The sequence below is a fragment of the Harpia harpyja genome, chromosome 15, assembly GCF_026419915.1.
Source record: "Harpia harpyja isolate bHarHar1 chromosome 15, bHarHar1 primary haplotype, whole genome shotgun sequence".
Lineage (NCBI taxonomy): Eukaryota > Metazoa > Chordata > Aves > Accipitriformes > Accipitridae > Harpia > Harpia harpyja.
The window spans coordinates 11,178,268-11,200,594 of NC_068954.1; the positions used below are offsets into that span (position 1 = coordinate 11,178,268).

Consider the following 22,327-nt stretch of genomic DNA (forward strand, 5'->3'; position numbering starts at 1 on the left):
TAATATTTCCTTGTGTTCTGTAAACTGTGGTCATTCATGAGTTGTCCCATGTGCAGTTCGGTTGTCCCTGCTCTGCTGCTGTCTGACATTTTCTTCTGTTTATGAGCTAACACTTCTAGAGACATTTGAATCAAGCTCTAAAATTAGGTAGATGTTATTGATCAGACTAAGTTTGTCCCAGTTTCTCAGGAACAGCCTGTAACAGGCTTGTATGAAAACAACAGTTTAGTCTTGTGTCTGTCAGATTGCTTCCTTTCCATCAGATTTAGGTGGGATTACTTGTCTCTCTTGTGTTTTTATATCCTATTTCATATACTAGAAAGTGTCTCAGCTTTTTCATGCAGCAAAATAATAGTCGTGCATTAAGTTTGGTTTCCATCTACTATTTTTTAAAGAAGATTAGACATGAAAGCAGGTGTTTTCTAACTGTTCTGAAGTGAGATGGAGTGAGTGTGGATGAAATACAGACATCGCAGAAGGTTATTCGAGATTCCCGGATGTCTAAGAAATAAAGTTTCTCTCCTTCAGGGAGGAGGTTTTATGAAGGAACAGTGAAGAGAAATGAGGTGAGAAGAGAGAGAAGGGCCAGAGAAAACTTAAAGGGCAGTTTTTTCACATGTTGGTGTTTTGATGGGATGGTGTGTTTAACCCTTTTCAGTATTTCATCACTGAAAAGTAAGGGACCTGTTTAAATGTTTTTCATACATATTTTCAAGGTCTGAAAACTAAGTATTAAGATATTAATACTGAAGTTAGCTATCTGCAAAATCAGTGGGAAGAGCTAGACAATCTAAGAAGTCCACGTTTAGCATGGAAAGCTGCTACGCAGTGGAAATGCTGAGCAGAGGAGTGTCCAAATCTCTTGCCTGCTTCTGGCTTAAGGTGCTGGCTTTTCTGTCTGCTTAATAGTCAGAGCACAAATTCTTTGAAGGGCACTGACACCCAAGTGAGCAGCACTTGCTGCTAAAATCAAGGCCACTGTAGAAGATAATACGTCCCTACACTAAAGGAAACTAAGTAGTTAAACGAGCTGCCTAGAAAGGGATTCTAGATCTTCCTCAGCCTGAAGGGATTGAAATGAGTGTCTTTCCCAGGAAAGGACAAATCCCATTCCTTCCTTCTCTGCCCCAGCAACAGCCCAAACTTGGAGTGGCTGGGGCATCCTTTCCTCGTGTTGAATCTATGCTGTTACGCAGCCAAGAAGGAAAGCATTTTAGGAGCAGAATGTAGCCCAGTGATTAAGGCTCTGAGGTGAGAGGGCGGAATAAAATAGAATAGAATACTTTCAGTTGGAAGGGGCCTACAACGACATCTAGTCCCACTGCCTGACCACTCCAGGGCTGACCAGAAGTTAAGGCACGTTATTAAGGGCATTGTCCAAGCGCCTCTTAAACACTGACAGGCTTGGGCCATCGGCCACCTCTCTAGGAAGCCTGTTCCAGTGTTTGTCCACCCTCTCAGTAAAGAAGTGTTTCCTAATGTCCAATCTAGACTTGGATTTTAGTTTCTTTTTCCACAGATTTTTCTGTTTTTTTTTTTTTTTTTTTGCTTCTTTAATGACTGTCCAGTATAAAATGCTAAAACAATTCTAGAAAAAATCCCATATATCCTACTTTTACGCAATTGTTTAAGCTATATAGGCAATTTTGTAAAAGCATTGGTTCCCACATATAGATACTGCTCTTCCAGATGTGTTTTTGAATGGATCTGATCCTGATGATTGTGTTTGTGTGCTGTGTATCCCTCTCCCTGCGGTTTCACATTGGGCTTAAATCCAATCATTGTTTAGCCTGCTGTTGCAAAGAAGGGAAGGCCCTGCCCTCCATGCTGGCTGCTCATTCCTGCCCTCTCCAGTATTTGTGATTTACTCTTTAATCCAGTTTAAACTAATCTTTTATTTGTTTAATTTTGAGGTCAGTTAGATGAATGAACTGTTCCAACTTACTCTGTGGTCAAGCTGCTGCTAGAGCTGATATAAAAGAAGTGGCAGGGAAATGTGTCAGGGGTTGGTGTGTGGGGTTTTTTTGACAGCAACAATCAGTTTAAGTCTTTGGCATGTTCATAAAATGCCTAATTGATTGTATTCCTCTGGATAAAGCATAGATGTGTTGCCATGTTGTTTCTGGATCACAACAGACCTTATGCGAACATCCTTTTTTCCCAGATTGGGGCATTTTGAGGTGTGTACAAATGAATGAGTTTAGGTTCCATGGAAGCTGTAGGTCAAATGGGGAGTCACCTGGTGAGTCCGAGGTATGCCCATAGCTTTCAGATGTGGCTTGGTTTAGCATTGTCTTGGAGTAGAGTGTTTAAATGTTGACTAAGCTGAGTCCACATATGAGGCTTAGTGCTAAAATTTTGTGATTTGAGCAAGAGGAAACCTGATTCCTTTGCAGGTCAGGAGATTCTCATGTTTCATCTTTAAAGGATAAAAGCATTGGTTGTTATGGCGTGTGCAGCTGCAAGGTAATAAAAGAACAGAGCAAATAATACTTAGAATTTATTAATGCTGTTAATGAAACAGAGGAGACTGTATCCTTCAGTTGTATGTGACTATTGAAATGAATGTGTTCTAAGTATATGAAATACACCGAGTTGCATATAATGTAAACAACTGCACTGCTCACATGTTAAGCATCATCACTAAGCCGCCTTATCCAGTATTTACATTTATACTAAAAAGTATTCTGCAGCCATCAGGTAGCTTGTATAGTCCTCTTGGTTTTAAAGAAATAAAATCTGTTCAACCAATCTTCCCCCATCTGTCTCTCGTAGCACTGCTGTTCTTTATGGCAGGCTTATAGCTCCCTCCAGAGTTCTGTTCTGTGCTAAAATACAGAAAAAAGTCGAGATTCACTGTAAAAGAATCAGATTTTGTGCTCACAGCATGTTATCTGTATGACTCGGTGTTTCACTAACAGGGTGGGCTACACAACTCTTTTGACTTTGCCTGTTTTGTCTGGTAGCATACTGATTTACTTGTAGAATTTGAAGGCATTGGGGGATTTACTTAACAGTTTCTACATTTTTCTATGTCTTTTTATGTGCATTCACTGGTTTTCAGAAAGATGAAACAAAGGATTGTAAAAGGGAGGAAAAAAAAGAGCCGCAATACAGTGAAGACAGTGTATTATAAAGAATAATGGTTTGAGTGCATATATATATATATATTTTCTCTTTAGTCACTGAACATTGACAGCTGGAATGAGATACTCAATTTATCCACATATTCTAAATGGGCTTAGGGCTAAAGTGAAGAAAATGCCCTTTCTTCCTACACTGTGGTCTTTGGATGCAATAAAGTAAGACTAAGCACACACTTTGCTAAATATTTAATTTGCTGCCATGCAGATAAAGAATTGTTATTTGGTCCAGCTATTAACTAAGATACAAACAGCATTTCTAAGTCTTGTCTAACTCAAAATTTGTTAACTGTTTTTAAGTCTGCTAATCAAAGAATCTCTTCTAGATTGTCAACTTTTGAGTAGTCTTCCTTTTATTTATATTTGAATATTTACAAATATGTCAGATATGGAGGTATTGTGTAGATCTTGTTAGAGATTTGAGATATTCCTGAACTGGTCATTAACCTGGAAAGTTGTCTGTGTATTTGATGTCTTCTGCATTAGCACATGGAAATTTGTTGAAATAATAGGGAGAAAAGTGTTAATTTGTAAAGCAGAACTTGCAAAGAATTTCTCTGTTGTTCTGAACAAGGCCACAAGGCCCCAGTGAAATTTCTTAGCAATTAATGAAAACTGCTGCTAGGTTGTGTGTGGTGTGGTTTTTGTCTGTGTTCTGTTGTTGTTGTTTTTTGCTTTTAGTCTATGGAGATACGGTTTCATCCATCTAGGAAACAGTTTACAAATTAGCATCTAGTCCAATACTTGCCGCTCTAATTTTACAACCATTTGGGTTTCATAACAGGACCATTGTTTGTCACAATGACCAAAACGCATGTGATAGCAGCTTCAAAAGAAGCATTTTACATCTGGCAGTATCGTGTGGCCAAGAAGCTCACAGCAATGGAAATTAATCAGGTAGCACGGACCAGAAAAGAAGGCAGGGAAAGGTTTGTCTTCAGGCTTTGTCATTTTTCTTCCTTTGTACTGGTATCATTGATAAAAGTGGATTCTCCCATGCCTAAAATGTGAACTGTTGTCTTCTCATTTTTCTACTCAGATTTGTTGACTTGCAGGCCTGTAAGATTAAATATTAAAGAATAGGTTTTCATAACAAATGTGTGTTTGTTATCCAAATCTCTTAGACTTATTTGGGTTAGTCCTGTTCAGTGTCTCCATTTGCTTGCTGCGTGCTTCCGTTACAGAGCTGTGTGTCTTGATGCTTTTTTTCTCCCTCCCCTTTTTCTCTTCCATACTGTTAGTTTCTAGGCTATATTCAGCTATATTCCCTCTGATAACTTTAACTGCTTCTTGTGTGTCAATAGCTGTAAGGATGTAGTATATCCAGCTAGTTCTTACTTGTGTCTGATTATATCTTTGATGTCTAATCCTGTATGGACTTTTATCCTCCCAAACTAAACAAGCCAAAGTCAACATCATTTTGCCTCCAAGATATATCCTTCCCAGGTGCTCATTAGTGGCATTAACTTTTCTGTCACCTCCACAATTGTTTACAATTTTCTTTTGTGTTATTTTTTCTTCCATAGAGATGCTATAGCATCTTTCTATAAATCTATCATCCCCTGTCACAATATTTCCATAATAGTGAATAATTATTTGTACCTGTTGTAACAACTTACATTGTTCTAGTTTTGTACCTGTTGTAACAACTTACATTGTTCTAGTACCTGAATGTCCTGGCCTTAGACAAGTTTGTAAATTTGATAGAAATACTGAAAAAGTAAATAGTTGTAATTCAGCATAAACTATGATTTTAGCATTCTAAATTCTTTCCTGATGCTACTTTTTAAGGCAAAAGAGAAGTTATCATGAAGTGTTGAATACAGTAATATGTAAGTTTTGTGGCTGTGAAGGTGAAGCTCTCCATAAGTATGGAGAAGAGCCTGAGGAAATATGGAAGTGAACATTTGAAGAGACAGTTGGGGTGGTTGATGGTTTGCAGGAACTTCTTGTTGCGGAATGAAAGTTTATAGATCATATGGGAATAGACAGACCATCAGGGGCTGTGAAAGTGAAAGCAAGTACCATATCATTTTATCAATACAAAGCAGGGTTTTCAAAGGGGATACTACTGGAACATAAGAACAGGCATAGCTTTTATTCTCTTTTCTAATTGCAATGGTTTATTCTCCAAGGATTGACGATATCTATATGCTATCAGAAATGATCCTTTCTTTGGACTCACTTTTTCTTATAACTTTCCTGTTCTACAGGATTTATCATATTGATGACACCCCTTCAGGATCTGCAGATGGACACCTTGATTACAGCAGAGCTACTGAAGTGAGTGATGTTTTTAACTAGTTTATTGTGGTGTCACTGGTAGCTTGAAAGAGAAGTAGTTAGCATTGCTTTATTTATTTTCATAGATTGTCATTAGTAGAAGTGGTTATACTTAAATTTTCTTTTACTTCTACCTTTTGTACATAAGTGTTATTTTTCTTCCCTCTGGTTAGTGCATCATTAACTGTGTCATTATGCATTACTGGAAATATATACCACACTGTAGGGAACATAGAAAAAGTATATTCTGGGGTCCACTATGTAGATACCTGATGTCTTCTTGGTGAGAAGTAGCTCCCCTGACTTAAACAAAGTATAAGCTTGTTGAAACTCAATAACCCTTGTAATCTTTTCTAGTATTTTCAGCCTTTTTCACTTCGTGTGTGTGTGTGTGCGCATGCATGCTCGCTTTTGTACTTACCAATTACAGGCCTCATAAGTCAGGGATAGTTGCTTTCTTGTGTTTTCTGTCAAACACCTGTTACATTTTGGGTTTCTTATTTTTCTGGAGGAGGGGCAGGAGAAGAAAGGAAGCTGTTAATATTATTATTGTCATGATTCCCATAACAAAGGCTACTAATATCATAAACCATCTATATACTATATACTGACAAGGTTTGGTAGCCCCTTTTCATGTGGATACTTACCAAGATTCTTGTCTATTTAAATAAAACTTCTTTCTTTAGCAGTGCATTTTTACTGTTGCATTAAAACTGATATCGATATCACTTGTATGCTTTCAGGGAACAAGAGATCCAATTTGTGCAATAACAGCATCTGATAAGATACTACTTGTGGTAAGTTACATGATCAAAATAACTCCTAATTACCTCTTGTGCTTGTAGGCAGGAGATTCTTCTGCAGTTTGTTCATAAGCAGTCATAGTTTCAAAGCATTTCTGAATTTAGAACTTAATACAGATGAAATATCTTTCTGGATGTCCTCAAAGATGACTTTAACAGATTCTTCCATTAAGCTGTACTCTTTCTTTAGGAGGGCTAATTCACTAAGTGCTTACAGTTTAAGTACAGACGAGTTGTTTGAGTTAGTACTTATACACACGGTTTGAGAAAGTCCAGGTCAGGACTTAATTCTGTAATCTGAGTTCTGGGAAGTCTCTTTTAGGCTGCATGTAAATGCACAAAGATTTACAAAATTTGTCTACTTACATGTTAATGGTATAATGTGTGGTATTATATAATATCACCTGTAGGTAGTATGCTATATAGATATTAATACTGACGTGCGGAAAACAGACTCCACAATCAGTGAGATTGTAAAGTAGGTATGTTCATTCAGCGCTGGGCCGCACGGGGGGTAGTCCCACCAAAGTCGTGCGCACCCGACTCGGCAGTTTGTCTCAAGTTTATACAGTCAAGTGTTACATATTCACAATACGCCTATACATATGCATGACCGATCCCCACTTCATATTAAAATTAGCTCCGAGAGGTCATTTCCATAGTCTCCTCTCAACTGCGCTTGCGCAGTGCCTCTTTATGGTGGTCGTCTGGTGGTCGCAGAGATGAAGATAGATGACTCCGTCACCGCTAGTAACCTTTTTTCTTGCGCAGGCTCAGTGATTTCTTGGTATTCACCCAAGCCGCAAGACCAGTCTTAGCTGGCTCTTGGGTCCTGCTCCTGCTTCTTATCAGGAACTGTCTCTACCTCATTGGCTGGTCCTTGGGACCAGCTCTTCTTATCAAAGACTGTCTCTGCCTCAGCTAATTTCAACAATGTAAGCGCTAAACATCATCTCTCATCCCCCTTTATTATGTCTACTGAGATTCTTTTGACTCCCCTTGTCTCAATACATTTATGGATTATACATATGTATTATTTATGAGTTATTGTATCATGCCAAACAGCTGGAGCATTTTTTTTTCCAGTCTGAAAAGTGACCTCATTAGATAAACAGGCATAGGGGTGGGCTTTAAAACAAACCGAGCAGAACAAAGATAGAAGAACATTACTGTTTCTTCATTTTATCCACCTTCTCAAGAAAGATCTTGATGGTTTCCCATGCCCCTACTCCAGTGATTTTTTTTTTTTTTTTTGTGTTATATCATTTGGATTTTACAAAATCAGTGGGTCATGGGAAAAAACATGAATGAAAAAAGTGTGACAGTTAGTAGGTGACTATGGGATTCTGTTTGTGCTTGAAGAGTAAGAGTGAGAAAATGAAATTAAGAGAATAATTAATCAGTGACTTTGGTTAAAAGGAAGGAAAGGGAATGAAAGGAAATGCCTTTGAGACCAGATCTGGATAAACGTGCTGAAGCTGAATGCATATTACAGTGGTTAGATTTTCTAACACTTCTGACCATATCTGCTTTTCAGTTTATAGGGCATATAGATGTAAAAAAAATCAAAGATGAAAGGTGATTTTATGCTGAGGATCTTAGGGGTGGCTTTGGGGGCGAGGGCGAAAGGAATAAACTTTGGACTACCTTAAAGTTTAATACTGACTCATTTCCAGCGTAAGGGTTAAACAGTAGGTAAAATAAGCTGGATATGTTGTTCAGTCTACAGAAACACCATGAGAAAATAGTGGCAGTGATCATTTCAGTCCAGGGATGTCAAACTCATTTTAGACTGTTGGCCTGATAGTGTCTTGACACAGGATATGGGCGTGTCATTCAGCAAAATAAAGATAAACCACATTGGTACTTAGATATGTTTACTGTTACTCAAGCCTTTGAATAACGAGTATATTTTACAGCATTTGCTTTTAAAGCTAGCTCAGGTCTTAAAGTAATTGGTGAGACTTGTTAGCATGCAGACAGTGCTACATGAACACAGCTGTACTGCTTTCAGACCTGAGCTGGTACTGTCATATGGCACTGTTTGAGTGGACTTACCAGCGTGGGACAGGGATCTTTTCATGGTTCTCCTTTTGTGTTATGTAGACCATGTCTGAAGGTTCATGAGGAATTGTTGGGCTCCTGAAACTGTTCTGTGGGCTGCATGTGGACTATGGCTGTTAGTTTTACAGATCTGCTTAAATCAGGGATATTAATTTTAGCATCTTAAGAAAGTATCTTGTTTAAATAGCAGAATTCGGAACTTTTAGGGTGATGACATTCCCTCTTTCCACTTCTGCTCTGTCACTTACCCAAAACCTCTTTTGTCTAGAACAGCATATAAATAAAACCTTTTTAAAGAGTTTATTGATGGAAAAATTCTCTCAATAAGCAAGCACTGCTTTTCTCTAGGGAAGAGAATCTGGCACTATTCAGAGATACAGTCTTCCTAGCGTTGGTATAGTACAGAAGTATACCCTGAACTGTCGTGCATATCAGCTGTCTTTGAACTGCAACTCCAGGTAAGTTACGGATCTGCTTCTAACACAGGTATCAGATTTTAAAATAAACGACTACAATTTCTGAAAATACTAATTCTATTAATTCTATGATTCTGTAATAATTATATACTAATTCTACTTTATTATAAACTATTTATTAATTTTTAGTTGTTATTAATGGTTGCTTAACCATTTATTTATTACTAATTAATTATCTCTGGCCAGTCATCAGATTTCTCTGAGAGACTGTGTTAGTAAAGCTCTCTTATGTTTTAAACTCTTCAGGGTTTGTGTGGGAAGTTTAAGGAAACATACACATGAAAATATCTTTATTAGATGAACCAAACATAAGCTCCCTGTGATCATGACATGAATTGACGAAATTATGTCATAACTTGAAATTTTATATCTCTAAGGCTTCTTTCTATTTCTGTGTCCTTCTAATGCCTGGAATCTTTGTTCATCCCACGTTAATTTTCCATTGTTACAAGCTGTAGCTGTTGACAATGCTTCTAGCAAGACTGGTTTTCCTAAGCTTCAGCTGTGCCAATTATGAAGTTGCTTTCTACTTAACAGCTGTTCTTTACAAGAGAGATCATGAGAATCTTAGCAGAAAAGGCAAAAATATACTGACTAAAGAGGACTTGTAAGACAATTTTAATCACTTCAAAATAACTTCATAATTTCAAACAAAATTCATAATGTGTGTGTAGATCGCTCACCTTTTTAGGTATAGACCAAAAATAGATTGCTTCATTTAAAAGGCAATGTGATCTAGTCAGAGCCACATTAATTTTGTTTTGAACCCAAGCTGTTTCCTTCCTAAATGGCTTTGTGCTAGTGAAAAAGGCTGAGATCCATAACCGTTTTGAAGTTAATTTTCTAAATTGCTTTTGAAATTTTAATAGGGATCAAGGGTATCTAAATACCTTTCAATATTTAGAAATGCTTTTAAAATGGCATTGTAGTAAATATAGGCTAGTATGATTCACTGAAGACCTATGTAACTGGAAATTTTCAAATGTAACCCTTTAGAAATTGTATTTTTCCCATATTTTAAATTACTTCAAAGATTAACTGGATTATACTTCATATTGTCTGGAAAAAACCTAAAGAATACCCTTTGTAGAAATATTAAGAAATCCTGTTTTAGAGATTAATAGTCTGCATCATTATACTGTCTTTTTAATTTAAGAATCTGCCTCCTAGTAAATAAAGAAAAACAATTCTGTTTGGTTGTTAATTTTAGACTCTGTCAAGAAAAGTTTTGTGAGGGGCAGAACCTGCTATTTACTCAACTTGGTATCTGAAGTACTAAGGATCTTCAAAGTGCTGAATAAAAATGGGCATATTTCAGAACCTTTGCAGGGTCAGATCCTCTATGAGCAGATGAAAAACTTCTTTTCATGTCTCTGGTCTCTCTCTGCTGTGCAGGTAGATGAAAATCACATGCATCTCACTGAATCTATGGAATTATAGTGGTATTAGATTAGAGGGGAAATTTGGCCTGAGTGTGCCAGTTCAGGGAACTATTTCAGATTTACAACCTTGAATAATATTATTTAGCTGTCTTATTTTTTCTTCCTTTGTTTCTCTGTAGTCGTGTTGCTATCATAGACCTTTCAGGTGTTTTGACTTTCTTTGACTTGGATACACGGGCAGTAGACAGTACAGGACAGCAAGTGATAGGTGAGCAGCTGAAACTGGAACGCAAAGATGTCTGGGATATGAAATGGGCCAAAGATAACCCAGATTTGTTTGCAATGATGGAGAAAACAAGAATGTATGTTTTCAGAAACTTGGACCCAGAGGTAAATATTAACATATGCAAACTACTCATTTTACAAATTTGCTCATAAGTTAATGGCTCTATATCGAATAGCAGTATTCTTGTGCTTACTGTTCAATTAGGCAAGTGTTTATTTATATAAACTTGCTTCTGGAAATCTCAAAATCTTGTCAACTCTAATGTGGGAGTGTTGTTTAGGAACAAATAAATAAAATGAACTATCAGTCCTGGAAAGATAAAAATGCTGTCATATTTTTCTTAAATGTATGAGATATTTTCAGGAGCATATTTTTTGTATGCTTTGGAAAATATAAATGCAATTTTAGTAAAGATATTTGCATAACACAGTTCAGTTGAATCTAAATATTGGCAGGTGTTCCTTTATCTCTTTCTCATAATTTAGTTACAGAAAACATGAGGATTTTTCATTATGTCTGTGTATATGGAATTGTCAGTAATGGTAATGATTTTAGGATTTGTTTCCTGTTGGAAATGCAATTAAATCCTAGTTTGAAGAAGAAAGTCTCTTTATGTATACCTAACAGATTTGGTTAGGATTTAATCAGACAGAATACAAGTTCATTCCTTTGTTTAACTTTAAGGAACCTATACAAACTTCTGGATATATTTGCAACTTTGAAGATTTAGAAATCAAATCTGTTCTTTTGGATGAAATATTAAAGGTAAGTATAATTAATTTTATTTTGTAGGAAAAGTTGGTTTAATTTTATTTTGTAGGAAAAGTTGGTGTCTGTTTTAATGATTTGAGCAGTAGATAAGTATGTTGGGTGAAAATAAAGGTGATGTGGAATAAAATTATGTTTCTTTATCCATTATGTTAGAATCCTGAACATCCTAACAAAGATTACATCATCAATTTCGAGATTCGGTCATTACGAGACAGTCGAGCATTGATTGAAAAAGTTGGCATTGAGGAATCTTCCCAATTCATAGAAGACAATCCACATCCCAGACTTTGGTAAAATCTCTTTATAAGCCAACTTTGTTTAAAATTTGTGTTCTTTTGTATCCTTTTCCTGTTCAGACAGATCTAGTATTAAAGTACAAAACCTTAAATCAACACCAGCCAAAGCAGTATACACTTTAAACAGAATCATTTAAGAAAAAGAAGAAAAAAAAAAAAAGAAAAGGTAACAGTGCTCAGCTGCAGTCTGAAGGGCTGCTATTCTAACTGAGAACATCTCTTCCTTGGGCTGAATCAACTCCAAAGGAGTATTACAGTGTTGAGGGAAGGCCCAAAATGAGCCTTGCAGTCACCTGCTAGCCTGGCTCCCCACCTCTTCTGCAACTGGTGTGTTTGGGCAGTTTCAAGCTGTGTGGCTTTATGGTTTCCCAGAATGGAAGAAAGTGAGGTTTTTGTTCCTGAGCATTTGAGTGTGTGTGTTTCAGGAGATACTGAACAAGTGTTCAAGACTCCTCAGCAGCCATCTTAAAAAACAACTTGGGGTCAGTGTTTCCCCAGGCTCCTAGTTCTTGAACCTCCCAAATTGGGCTGTTGTTAAATTGGAACTCTATGATCTTATGGATGTTGTAGTACCTAGAATGGAAGGCATGCTGTGTGTGTCATGGTAGTGGGTATGGGGTACAGGCTCTGGACACCTTTTTGCTCTATGCTGTATGAGCCCCAAAACGCAGTGCTCCCTGCTTTTAGGGGCAAATCTAAAAGAAATGAAAAAGCTGGCAGAGAGCTAACTTTAAGTTGGTTAAATTAAAATTCAAACTGGTCATAAGTTGAGAGGGTATTTATTTATTTATATATATGATATTGAGCCTTGATGACAAAGAGCTTAAAACCCAGTAAAGGGAAGACATTAGAATGATAACAAGATAAGAGCAGTTGACTAACCTTGTAGCATTTTGGACAGGCCATGAAGGACAGAAATGAGAAGAGCTGGGTATGTTAATCATGTTATGATGCAGAAAAGGACATGTTGGCATGTTTAGTTTAAACATGGACTCGGCTATTAAACTAAACTTGAAAAGCCTGCACAGCAAACATGTAAGAGTAGACCTGTGAAAACAGAAGTTCTGGAAATCTATTTAATATCCTGTGTCATAAGGCCTGGAAGAGTAAATGCCTCAATAGATAATTTAATGAAAAGTCAGTAGCAGAAACTAAAACTTCACTGACAAGTTACATGTTGAATGATGCCAATTCTCTTTAACTCTATGGAGATTTTTTTCTCTATCTGTTCCTCTCTTTAGTAATTTTGGCTCTGTTTTGAAGCTAACTGATTTCTTGCAGTATTGGATGTTTGGGTTGCATCAAAGGGGGTTGAGAGTTCTCTGTTAATTCTAACAGTTCAGAGGGGAATTTAGAATTGCTGAAAGACTGGCCAAGACAGCTTTCTTTAAAAGTTTGTCCCAAAAAGCATTCCTTCCTGTCCGGTTGTGCTTTCGTCTCTGGAATGTACATTCTGAAAAACAGGATTTGATAGCTGCATGTTGAAAGTTTCTGTAATAGTACTGTAATTTTATTAGTTTGAGTATGTAGGGTAAAATGTTAGTTTTGTGAGTCTTCATTTTTACTAATGTCTTGGAACTAGCTGAAGATTTTTGGAGTTTTGAAGTCGTTCATGCTTTTTGCTAGTACCATCTATTTATTTAATATAAAATGACTAGTATTCATCTATAGTGATTATTAGACTATAAAGTCTGTGTCTGAGTAAAAGTTTTATATTGTAAAATCACAAAATATACGTCAAATGCTGTTCACCTTGCTCCAAAATTGCCATGAATTTAATTTTCATTATTCAAGGAAACATATGATATGTCACATATTTATACAGAAGAGATGGATTAGAAGTGCTGGATATAAAACAAATATATTCTAGATCAGAACAGGACAGTGCCCTTACTGTTGCTAGAACGCAACAAACAGGGTGATGTGTGTCGCAGATAGATTAAGTTTGCCATACTGTTTTTCTCTTGGTTTCATTGATGTCAATGATGAGCACTTGAGTTGAAGTGATATTAACCTTCTCAAATTGATTCAAAAATACTGAGCTGATACTGCCTAAGCATGGCTTAGGTCGCTGAATACAGCAATAATATTATTGGTTTTGTCAGTGCCCTACTGCACTGACTTTGTTTCACAATGTCAATTAGCCAGTCTAAATTTACCTAGCCTTATTTTTGCAGAAAATTCTAGAGCTCATTCAAGCACCTGATGGACGTAGGCTGGCCTGAAGGTAGAAATTCTCTATTTGCAGAACTAACCAATGGGGTGGTACCAGTACGAGGTTTCCCAAACTGCCCTGTTCTCCCACACTGCTGTCTTAACTGGACAAGGAACATCCAGATCGATTAGAAGGATAATTTATTCTTCATGGCCAATTTAGTTGGAGGCTGCCATCAAGGCTTAAAGTTATGATATGTGTTGCTGGTCTCAATGCAGTTCCATTTAGATATTTCTACCTATGCACATTTCACATAGGACAACTGTAATACTCAAACCCTGCCCATTCCTCCCAAGCCAGTGTCCATCTGAACAGTTGAACAAAAAAATATTAGCAATTATTTGAACACCTTTCCCTAAGCAAGTACTGGATAGATCACAGAATGGACTGGGGATGAACACACAGCTGAATTAAGATTAGTAAACAATACAATTGCAGTAACTTGAATGTCTTCTTTAAATAATGACTAGTTAAATGGATCCTCATTTAATTTACTTTATAGCTGCTTTTCCATCTATTATGTTTGTTTTTCACACAGGCGTCTCCTGGCTGAAGCTGCTCTTCAGAAGCTGGATCTGCAGACTGCTGAACAAGCTTTTGTACGTTGCAAAGATTATCAAGGTATTAAATTTGTGAAGCATCTAGGCAACCTGCAGAGTGAGGCAATGAAGCAAGCAGAAGTGGCAGCCTATTTTAGCAGATTTGAAGAAGCTGAAAGAATGTATCTGGATATGGACAGAAGGTAATTGCATGTAGTCATCTCAGCAGCAAATAAAGAAAAAAAAAATTGAAAAAAATTATCGTACAAATCATAGAATGGTTTGGGTTGGAAGGGACCTTAAAGATCATCTAGTTCCAACCCCCCCTGCCATGGGCAGGGACACCTTCCGCTACACCAGGTTGCTCAAAGCCCCATCCAACCTGGCCTTGAACACTGCCAGGGATGGGGCAGCCACAACCTCCCTGGGCAACATGTTCCAGGGCCTCACCACCCTCACAGTGAAGAACAAACTTACATCTATTCTGAATCTACTCTCTTTCAGTTTAAATGCTTGCCTTAATAAGGAATGGCTGTTTTAGTGCTGAAGACTCTTTACCAGTTTCTGGAAAGACAGAAAAGGATCAGATGGAGAGAATTTTGTTGTATCCATAGATAACCAATTCTGTATGTATATCAGTGCATTCCAAACTGTTTGCAAAACCTCAGCTGCTCTAGGTAGCATTGTGTTTCATAGACAGTTTTTTCGCAAGTATTTTGTCGGTATTTCAGCTGGGATTCCAGAAATACAAACAGTCTTAACTAATGTTTAATTTATGTACTGTTGCTCTTAGCTAGTAGCCAAGTACATTCTTTCCAATTACATATACAAACAACAGAGTTTTTAATGAACTGTAATCTCTGGAAAGGCAGAAAGGACTCTGGATGAAATTGACCAATCAATGGAATTTTTGCTTAGGAATGAAAACGAACAATGCAAAATTACAGTATTACTGGAAAATATAAATTAACGCTAAGTAATTAGCTAAAGCACTGTCTTTCCTGAAAAAGGATAATGAGAAATAATAAGCAGCAGTTGTATAATGTAGCCTGTAGGTGGTAGTCAAACATGGAGAAGCATGAATCACTTATGCACATGTGAAATTTTTAAGCTTTGATTAACAGAGCCATGAAAAAAAGTAGGGAATGATGGAGAAAAAATTATTTCTTCTTTCATGCTGTAAGAATGAGAAACCTTCCTCTTCTCCAGTAAGGAGTGGGGCAGGAGGCAGGAGCTGGGGAGAGATGATGTTAGAGCCTGGTAATGGAAAACTTTCTTGCACATAATTAATTAGGCAATGGAATTATGCTGGTTCAGAGAGGTGGACTGCCTCATAAGCACTTCAGTTGCACTGCAACACCGATTTTTAGATATGGCATATTCCCTTCCACGTGGCTGAAGAGAAATTTGGCCATTATAAGATTGCAGAAGTCAGACTTACTTTTTTAAACTCATTTCTTCAACAGTAGAGCATCTTATTTTCTAGCTACAAGAATGTGGGAATTCTGTATTGACCTTATGTGTCTCCTCACCCCTAGAAAAGTCTTGATAAGGACCTACCATAAATCAGGCAGAAATAAATCTACTTTTCAAATACTATTTTAAATTTTTCAGACAGATGCTCTTATTTAGCTGACTGCACTGACTTGCTGTTGCCATCCTTAACTTACTTGTAAATTTAGGGCATTTTTAAAAGACGTGTATAGATCTCTCCCATTGATTTTCTATGCACCTGCAGAATTACTTATATATGAAGTAATAGAAAATTACTCTATATGGTGCAAAAACGTGCCAGGCAGACACATGGTGGGTCATATGTATGCATGAATAATAAAAAGGAAAGACTACTTCTGAGTTCCTTTCATCCAAAGTCATCTTGAATCTGAAAGAGAAGTCTCTGAAATTTTATTACATCTCAGCTTTAGCCTGCATTATTCATATTCCTTGCTCCTTGGCCTTTCCCCTCATCTCCCTTCTGCTTTTAGCCTTTTGCAGCTGCTGCCATCTCTTGTAGCAGTCAGCAGTGAAAGATAAAGAATGGTATACAGAATAAGAGGAAACCTGAAGTAGCATCAGCCCAACTGTATCGCCAGCTGCTCACTTAACTCCTCACACAGGAGTATGGCTAATACGGAAGCGCATATAAAACCTGTGAGCTCTCCGAGTATTTGCTTTTATGGAATACTGTTTAAATTGTAAACAAGATATCCGGCATCACTGTGATACCTGCGATGTAGGTTATGAACATGAAAATACTTTTGGATACTTTTCTCAAGATTTTTGTTAGCTATTTTATTGTCTCTGACTTTTTCCTGCTATTTTCTGTTTATACTAGAGATCTTGCCATTGGACTACGGATAAAACTGGGAGATTGGTTTAGAGTGTTGCAGCTATTGAAAACTGGCTCAGGTGATTCAGATGATGCCCTTCTTGAACAAGCACACAATGCTATTGGAGATTATTTTGCAGACCGTCAGAAATGGTATGTTCTGTAGAGGAACAAGTAAGAAGGAAATTGCAAAGGAAATTGTAAAACTGATGACAAGACTTAATTTATGAGGAGGGACAGATTTCAGGAAAGTCAGGATGCAATACATGGGATAATTTTTGGAATGATGAGATTTAGCCCAGATCTTTATCGTTGCATCGCTGCATGTACCTTTCAACAGAGAGCTGTTGATCAACAATCTAAAGAATGAAGGTGATAAAGATCTCAGTTTTGCCAGAAGTGTGTCTGCTTCAAAGGAGGGGAGGGGAAGAAAAATACCTACACAGTTGTATTAGGTTGGATATAGAAAGTATTGAAGAAAAAAAAAATCAGTTAAAAGTAGGAGAGAATAATTAAACATCAGTGAATTTCAAAACTAATCACAAGCTTTCTAGAATGCTTAAACCCACAAATATTTGAAAAGGTCCAGAGTTCTCTCTAACCTGGATCTGTCTCCAGCTATTGCCCAAACTGGGCACCCAAGAAGATTTTAAGAACAGTGCATGCATGTAATGGTATTTCTCCAGAACACATTTTGCAGTCAGGTACTTACTGAGCCAGAAGTGACTTCTTTGTAGTTAATAACTTGCAGAGAAATTTTCTTTCACGAACTTTTCTTGTTGCCTTCTAAGCCCATGTAAACTTTTAGCATCCAGAACACTGTCTCATAGAGTTCCGCAGCTCCACTATGTATTGCAATTACCCAGACTATATTATCACAAAGAGCTTGGGTCCCAAAGCAGTTGAAAACTTGTGATTGGATTTTCAAAGTTGATTTTTAGATGCTTTAGGTAACTTTGGAGAATGGTCTTGGAGATTTTAGTGCTTGTGTTTTAAAATATGGAGGCACAACAGTAAAGCCTTTTTCTGAAAGTTTAGTTGTAAGTTGTCCATTATCAGCCATGATCTGTGCAGATGTGGGAATGCAGTTTTAAGATTCCTTGACTTCCTAACCTTATGCTAGTCAGAGAATCAATCTTGCTACTACTTCAATATAATGATCTCTGAAAATTAAAACTTTTAGTGCGTTTTAGAAAAACAGTGAAATACTAGCCACAAAAGCGGTCTCAAGCAAAGTTACCTATTTAAAATTGTCATTTTAAATTTACTAATTCAAAAGGCTTACACAATGAGAAGCTTCACTTGTGTTTATATGTCAGAAGCCACCACATTTTTTTTTTATTAGGTTAAATGCTGTCCAGTATTATGTACAAGGACGAAACCAGGAACGTTTAGCTGAATGTTACTACATGCTAGAGGACTACCAAGGACTGGAGAATCTAGCTAACTCACTTCCAGAGAATAATAAACTGCTCCCTGTAAGCAAAAAGCATGTTTATTTTTCACTGTCTTATGCTCAACTATTTATTTAAGATTTCCCATCTTGGGAGGGTTAAGAAAGAAAGAGTGAAAGAATGCAGTGTATGACCAACTCACGCATAATGGGGTTACTTTGGTATTGATCTCCAATAATAATAATAATAATAATAATAATAATAATAATAATAATAATAATAAGTTTCATACTCCATCATTCTTCCTTTCCCTTATTGTCCAGGTTCCTCAGAAGGATTATTCATCACGCTTTATGGCCACATGGCGAAGTCACTGATTCCCTCCCCAAATTGTGTCATTTCTCTCTAAAATGGCTATGCTTCACTGAGAAGTCACTCCTCATGGCTGGACACTTACTTTAGCTTTCATTATGTCGTCTAGTCTGTACTGGGGTTTTTTTGCCCCAAATTCTTCCTGGTTGCTATCCCTGGTTTAACTTCTTACATAGTAGCTCTGGTGGGAATGCTAATGTACAATGAAAATTGAAGATACGCTGCTGAAAGGGGGGAAAGTAGGTGGTATAGCCTGAAATGACCTAGTAAGTAATAGCTAATTTAAAACTATGATATGATTGATTAATCCAAAATGCTTGAAAAATGCAAAACACACTCATTTAATGCCATTTTCAGTTGTTTGAACAAAGCAAGACATGGCACTTTCTTTTTAACCTCTTTCTAATAGTGAAGTTTCGTGAAATACTCTAAATAGTAAGAACACAGTCCTTCTGGTATGATTTGATTTGAAAGAAAAATTTTTAAATAGCATTTTTTAAAATTTAGAAACAGTGTGTGAAGGTATCATGCTGTTCTAAAGATTTACAATGGTGCATGTTTTCTTCACAGAATCCATGAAGCAAACAATCCCTTTTCCCCACCTTCTTGAAATGAAATTAAATTAAACAAGAATATAATAGTACTGTAGTTGCTACGCAACATACTAAAAATCTGGAAGTGAATTTAACACAGTGCTAATGTTTTTTGCAGGATATAGCTTATATGTTTGTAAGAGTGGGGATGTGTGAACAAGCAGTGTCAGCCTTTCTGAAATGTAATCGACCAAAGGATGCAGTAGATACCTGTGTACATCTCAACCAGGTAAAACAGCAGTAGATAATCTGCTTTACCGATACCAATTTAATAGTGAGATTTCTATCCTAATGCCGAGTTAAATACAGCTCCTTGTTAAGTGTCTGATGATTCGTCATGATTTCTGGAAAATTCATACTTCAGTGCTTAAGCCAGTTATCTGAAATTAGGATTAGACCATTGGAGGGACAAAGCTATATGCAGCAGTGCTACTTCTGTGTGTGTGTGCGTGTGTGTGATAAGCATGCTCAGCATATAGACATTTGTGGCCTTCGTAGAGCCAAGCTGTGCTGCCTCCTGATGGAATGGGAAGAAGACTGGAGAGCTTCTGGCTGCTCATTTTCCACATACCCCTCCTTCCTTGCACAGATGCAAATGTATTTGTGGCTGTGTTTAGGATGTAGCTGGAAAAGAACTGATCTGAAAAATGATCTGTATGTTTACAGCTAGAGCTGTTCCCCAGCATGATTTACGAGTGCAAACGTTTGTGTCAACACAAATAAAAGAGAAACTGAGAATGGCTACAAGGAACTTGATGTATGGGAATTCGGCAGGACTGGCTAGTGCTGGCTTTATGTGAACAATTTCCTAGTTTATGGATCTGAAGGGCTATTAGGTATGAGATTCCGCTAAGTTTCTCAGTCCTGCCAAACTTTTGATCTGGGGCAAACACAGTAGCCAAACTGCTGAAGATCAGGAAAGTTCACGGACAAAATGAGGTGTACAGAAGGATAAGTAAAGTGGTATTGTTTGTGCCTTAAGCTTATGGGCTAAAGTCCTCTTTTAGACATGCTTTTGAGAGTCTGGGTTTTAATAATATCAGAAGTGTTGAAAACCACATGTCCAGCTAAGAGCAGCAATGAAGCGATTTTGCAAAGCTTTTACCAAAGCAGAAGCAACTGCTTTGTATGTGGTTTTGGACAGAAGTCCAGCATTTGTTTCACAGGCCTGCTGTATCACATGATTGACAATGATATTAGCATTTGTATTCTCTTGCTTTTTACTTTAATTTTATAGTAGCCTGGCTCTAAATGGTGATGAAATATTGCACACAAATGTTGCAGACTATTCATGGATAACCAGCTTGTTCTGAGAATGTATTTGAAAAAATGAGGTTGATAATTGTCTGCTTTCATTTCTAGTGGAATAAAGCTGTGGAACTGGCTAAAAATCACAATATGAAAGAGATTGGATCCTTGTTGGCCAGATATGCAAGTCATTTACTGGAAAAGAATAAAATCCTTGATGCTATAGAACTCTATCGTAAAGCCAATTATTTCTTTGAAGCTGCTAAGCTCATGTTCAAGGTATTGCAGGTTTTGTTTTTATGTCAAATAACTGGGGCTTTGGATTAGCTCTTATTATTTCCATGCTACTTTTGTTTTCTTGGGATTATTTTAGTGTTAACAATGTCCAGGCAATAAGCAGATGTCATTATACAGGATACTGCAAAGATGAATCCAGCTCCTAAGTTCAGGTCTAACATCTAACTGCACTAGTTACCCTGGATGTCCTCTGTAGCCAGTGGAGAGGACACTTTCAGGACACAAGCCATCTGATTTATTTTGAGACTTTCACTTCAGAATGACATGAACTGCACCTCAGAAAAGGTCCTGTTGCCCTGCATTGCCTAGTAAAGGAGTATAGTAGACGGCCTGGGTGCAATGTCCATGTTATTTTATATGTTGTTTGGATTAGTTTTATCTCCTTTACTTTTAAAAATAGTAATGTCATTAACTGGAAGTTAAATTTTGGTATTTCTTCAATTGGTACCTTCAGTTAGAAACTGCTGTGGTGTGGTTTTAAGATAAAGATGTTGCTTAGATTTGGTTTGGCTGCAGAGATTTCTGTATATAGCTTATAAAGTCTGTAAGACTGATACATAATTTTTACAGCAAATATTTATAGTAATATATATGTATATATGTTACTTTCAAAAGCCATTCTTCTTTTCTGGGAAAACCACCAGACCTTATTGAAAGCTATGTATTTCTTACACTTCAGTGTTTAAAACTCGCTATTTTTTAGTTTATTTTTATATTAAGTCAATAGACTTACACATGGTTACACTGATTTATCCTTCCCGAGAATCTGGCTTTATATACTTGTTAGCTAAATAAATATAGAATAATGTGCATTCTTCACTTTGACATTTTCATTTATAGTTCTGTTTGCAGTCTAAATTATTACATTCAAATGCAGAATCGTTTTTTGGCATGATTTCCTAGGTTTGTACAAGCATGCAATTGTCCAAGAGAATGAAGCGCCTCTTCTAATATATATATATATTTTTTTTTAAGATTGCAGATGAAGAGTCAAAGAAAAGGACAAAGCCTTTGCGAGTTAAAAAGCTTTATGTATTATCAGCCTTACTTATAGAACAGTGCCATGAACAAATGCAAAATGCACAAAGGGGGAAAGTTAAAGGAAAAAGTTCAGAGGTAATGTCTTTTACTTTTTTTTCTTTCTGAATTCTGGTATGTCCTACCTAGTCAGAATAAATAAAGCTATCTTCATGTGAGGCTATTATAGTTTTTTAATAACGCTTTTTCCTGCTATGAACAAAGCTTTCCTTAAAGTAAGTCTTCCATGAAAACATATTGTTTAAAGTATTATTTTAAAACATTTAAATAATATGTATTAATAGATATTTTTCTTCCTAAGTTCAATGTGTTTTTCTTAATGTTTTCACTATAACAATGAAAATCATACTAAAAACTCCAGATTTTTTTTCTGCAAGACTCTCACGTTCCTGTCATTTAGGAGTAAGTATCAATCCCAAAGAGAGATCTGTGATTAGATTAAGCTGTGTTGGCTATCATTTAGCAGGAAGATGGTTCCAGATATGGCAGAAGCAAATGGAAGCATTTTTTTTTTTCTGCTCACACTTTCATCTTCATTTGCACAAATGAAATAGTTTAGACAAAGTTTTAAGAGATCTGGTGTTGAAATGCAGTATTAATCCAAACTATGAACCAGTCTGCAGATGTGCACAGAATATATTTGTACACATGTATATGATATTTATCTTTGAAAATCTGCACCATATGTTGCCTATGCACTGTATAAAATGCCTAGCAATGTTCACTTTAGGTCCATGTATTTATATTTTCCCTAGTTAACACAGATGGTGTAATCACCAAGTACAGAAAATTTCTTTT

At 36.7% G+C, this 22,327-nt stretch overlaps 1 protein-coding gene across 3 annotated transcripts in view; it reads left to right on the top strand.

The window, feature by feature from the left end:
• The window catches only part of WDR35 (WD repeat domain 35), a 47,279-nt gene that overhangs the window by 21,737 nt on the left and 3,215 nt on the right, over positions 1-22,327 (top strand). For all 3 annotated transcript variants that reach the window (XM_052809521.1, XM_052809518.1, XM_052809520.1), the window contains 13 exons: positions 3,928-4,072; positions 5,357-5,426; positions 6,170-6,223; positions 8,642-8,751; positions 10,331-10,541; positions 11,122-11,202; positions 11,362-11,498; positions 14,258-14,461; positions 16,594-16,740; positions 17,933-18,065; positions 19,065-19,175; positions 20,309-20,473; positions 21,467-21,607. In XM_052809521.1, coding sequence (XP_052665481.1) covers positions 3,928-4,072; positions 5,357-5,426; positions 6,170-6,223; positions 8,642-8,751; positions 10,331-10,541; positions 11,122-11,202; positions 11,362-11,498; positions 14,258-14,461; positions 16,594-16,740; positions 17,933-18,065; positions 19,065-19,175; positions 20,309-20,473; positions 21,467-21,607 — 1,709 coding nt within the window. The remainder of the gene's footprint in view (positions 1-3,927; positions 4,073-5,356; positions 5,427-6,169; positions 6,224-8,641; positions 8,752-10,330; positions 10,542-11,121; positions 11,203-11,361; positions 11,499-14,257; positions 14,462-16,593; positions 16,741-17,932; positions 18,066-19,064; positions 19,176-20,308; positions 20,474-21,466; positions 21,608-22,327) is intronic.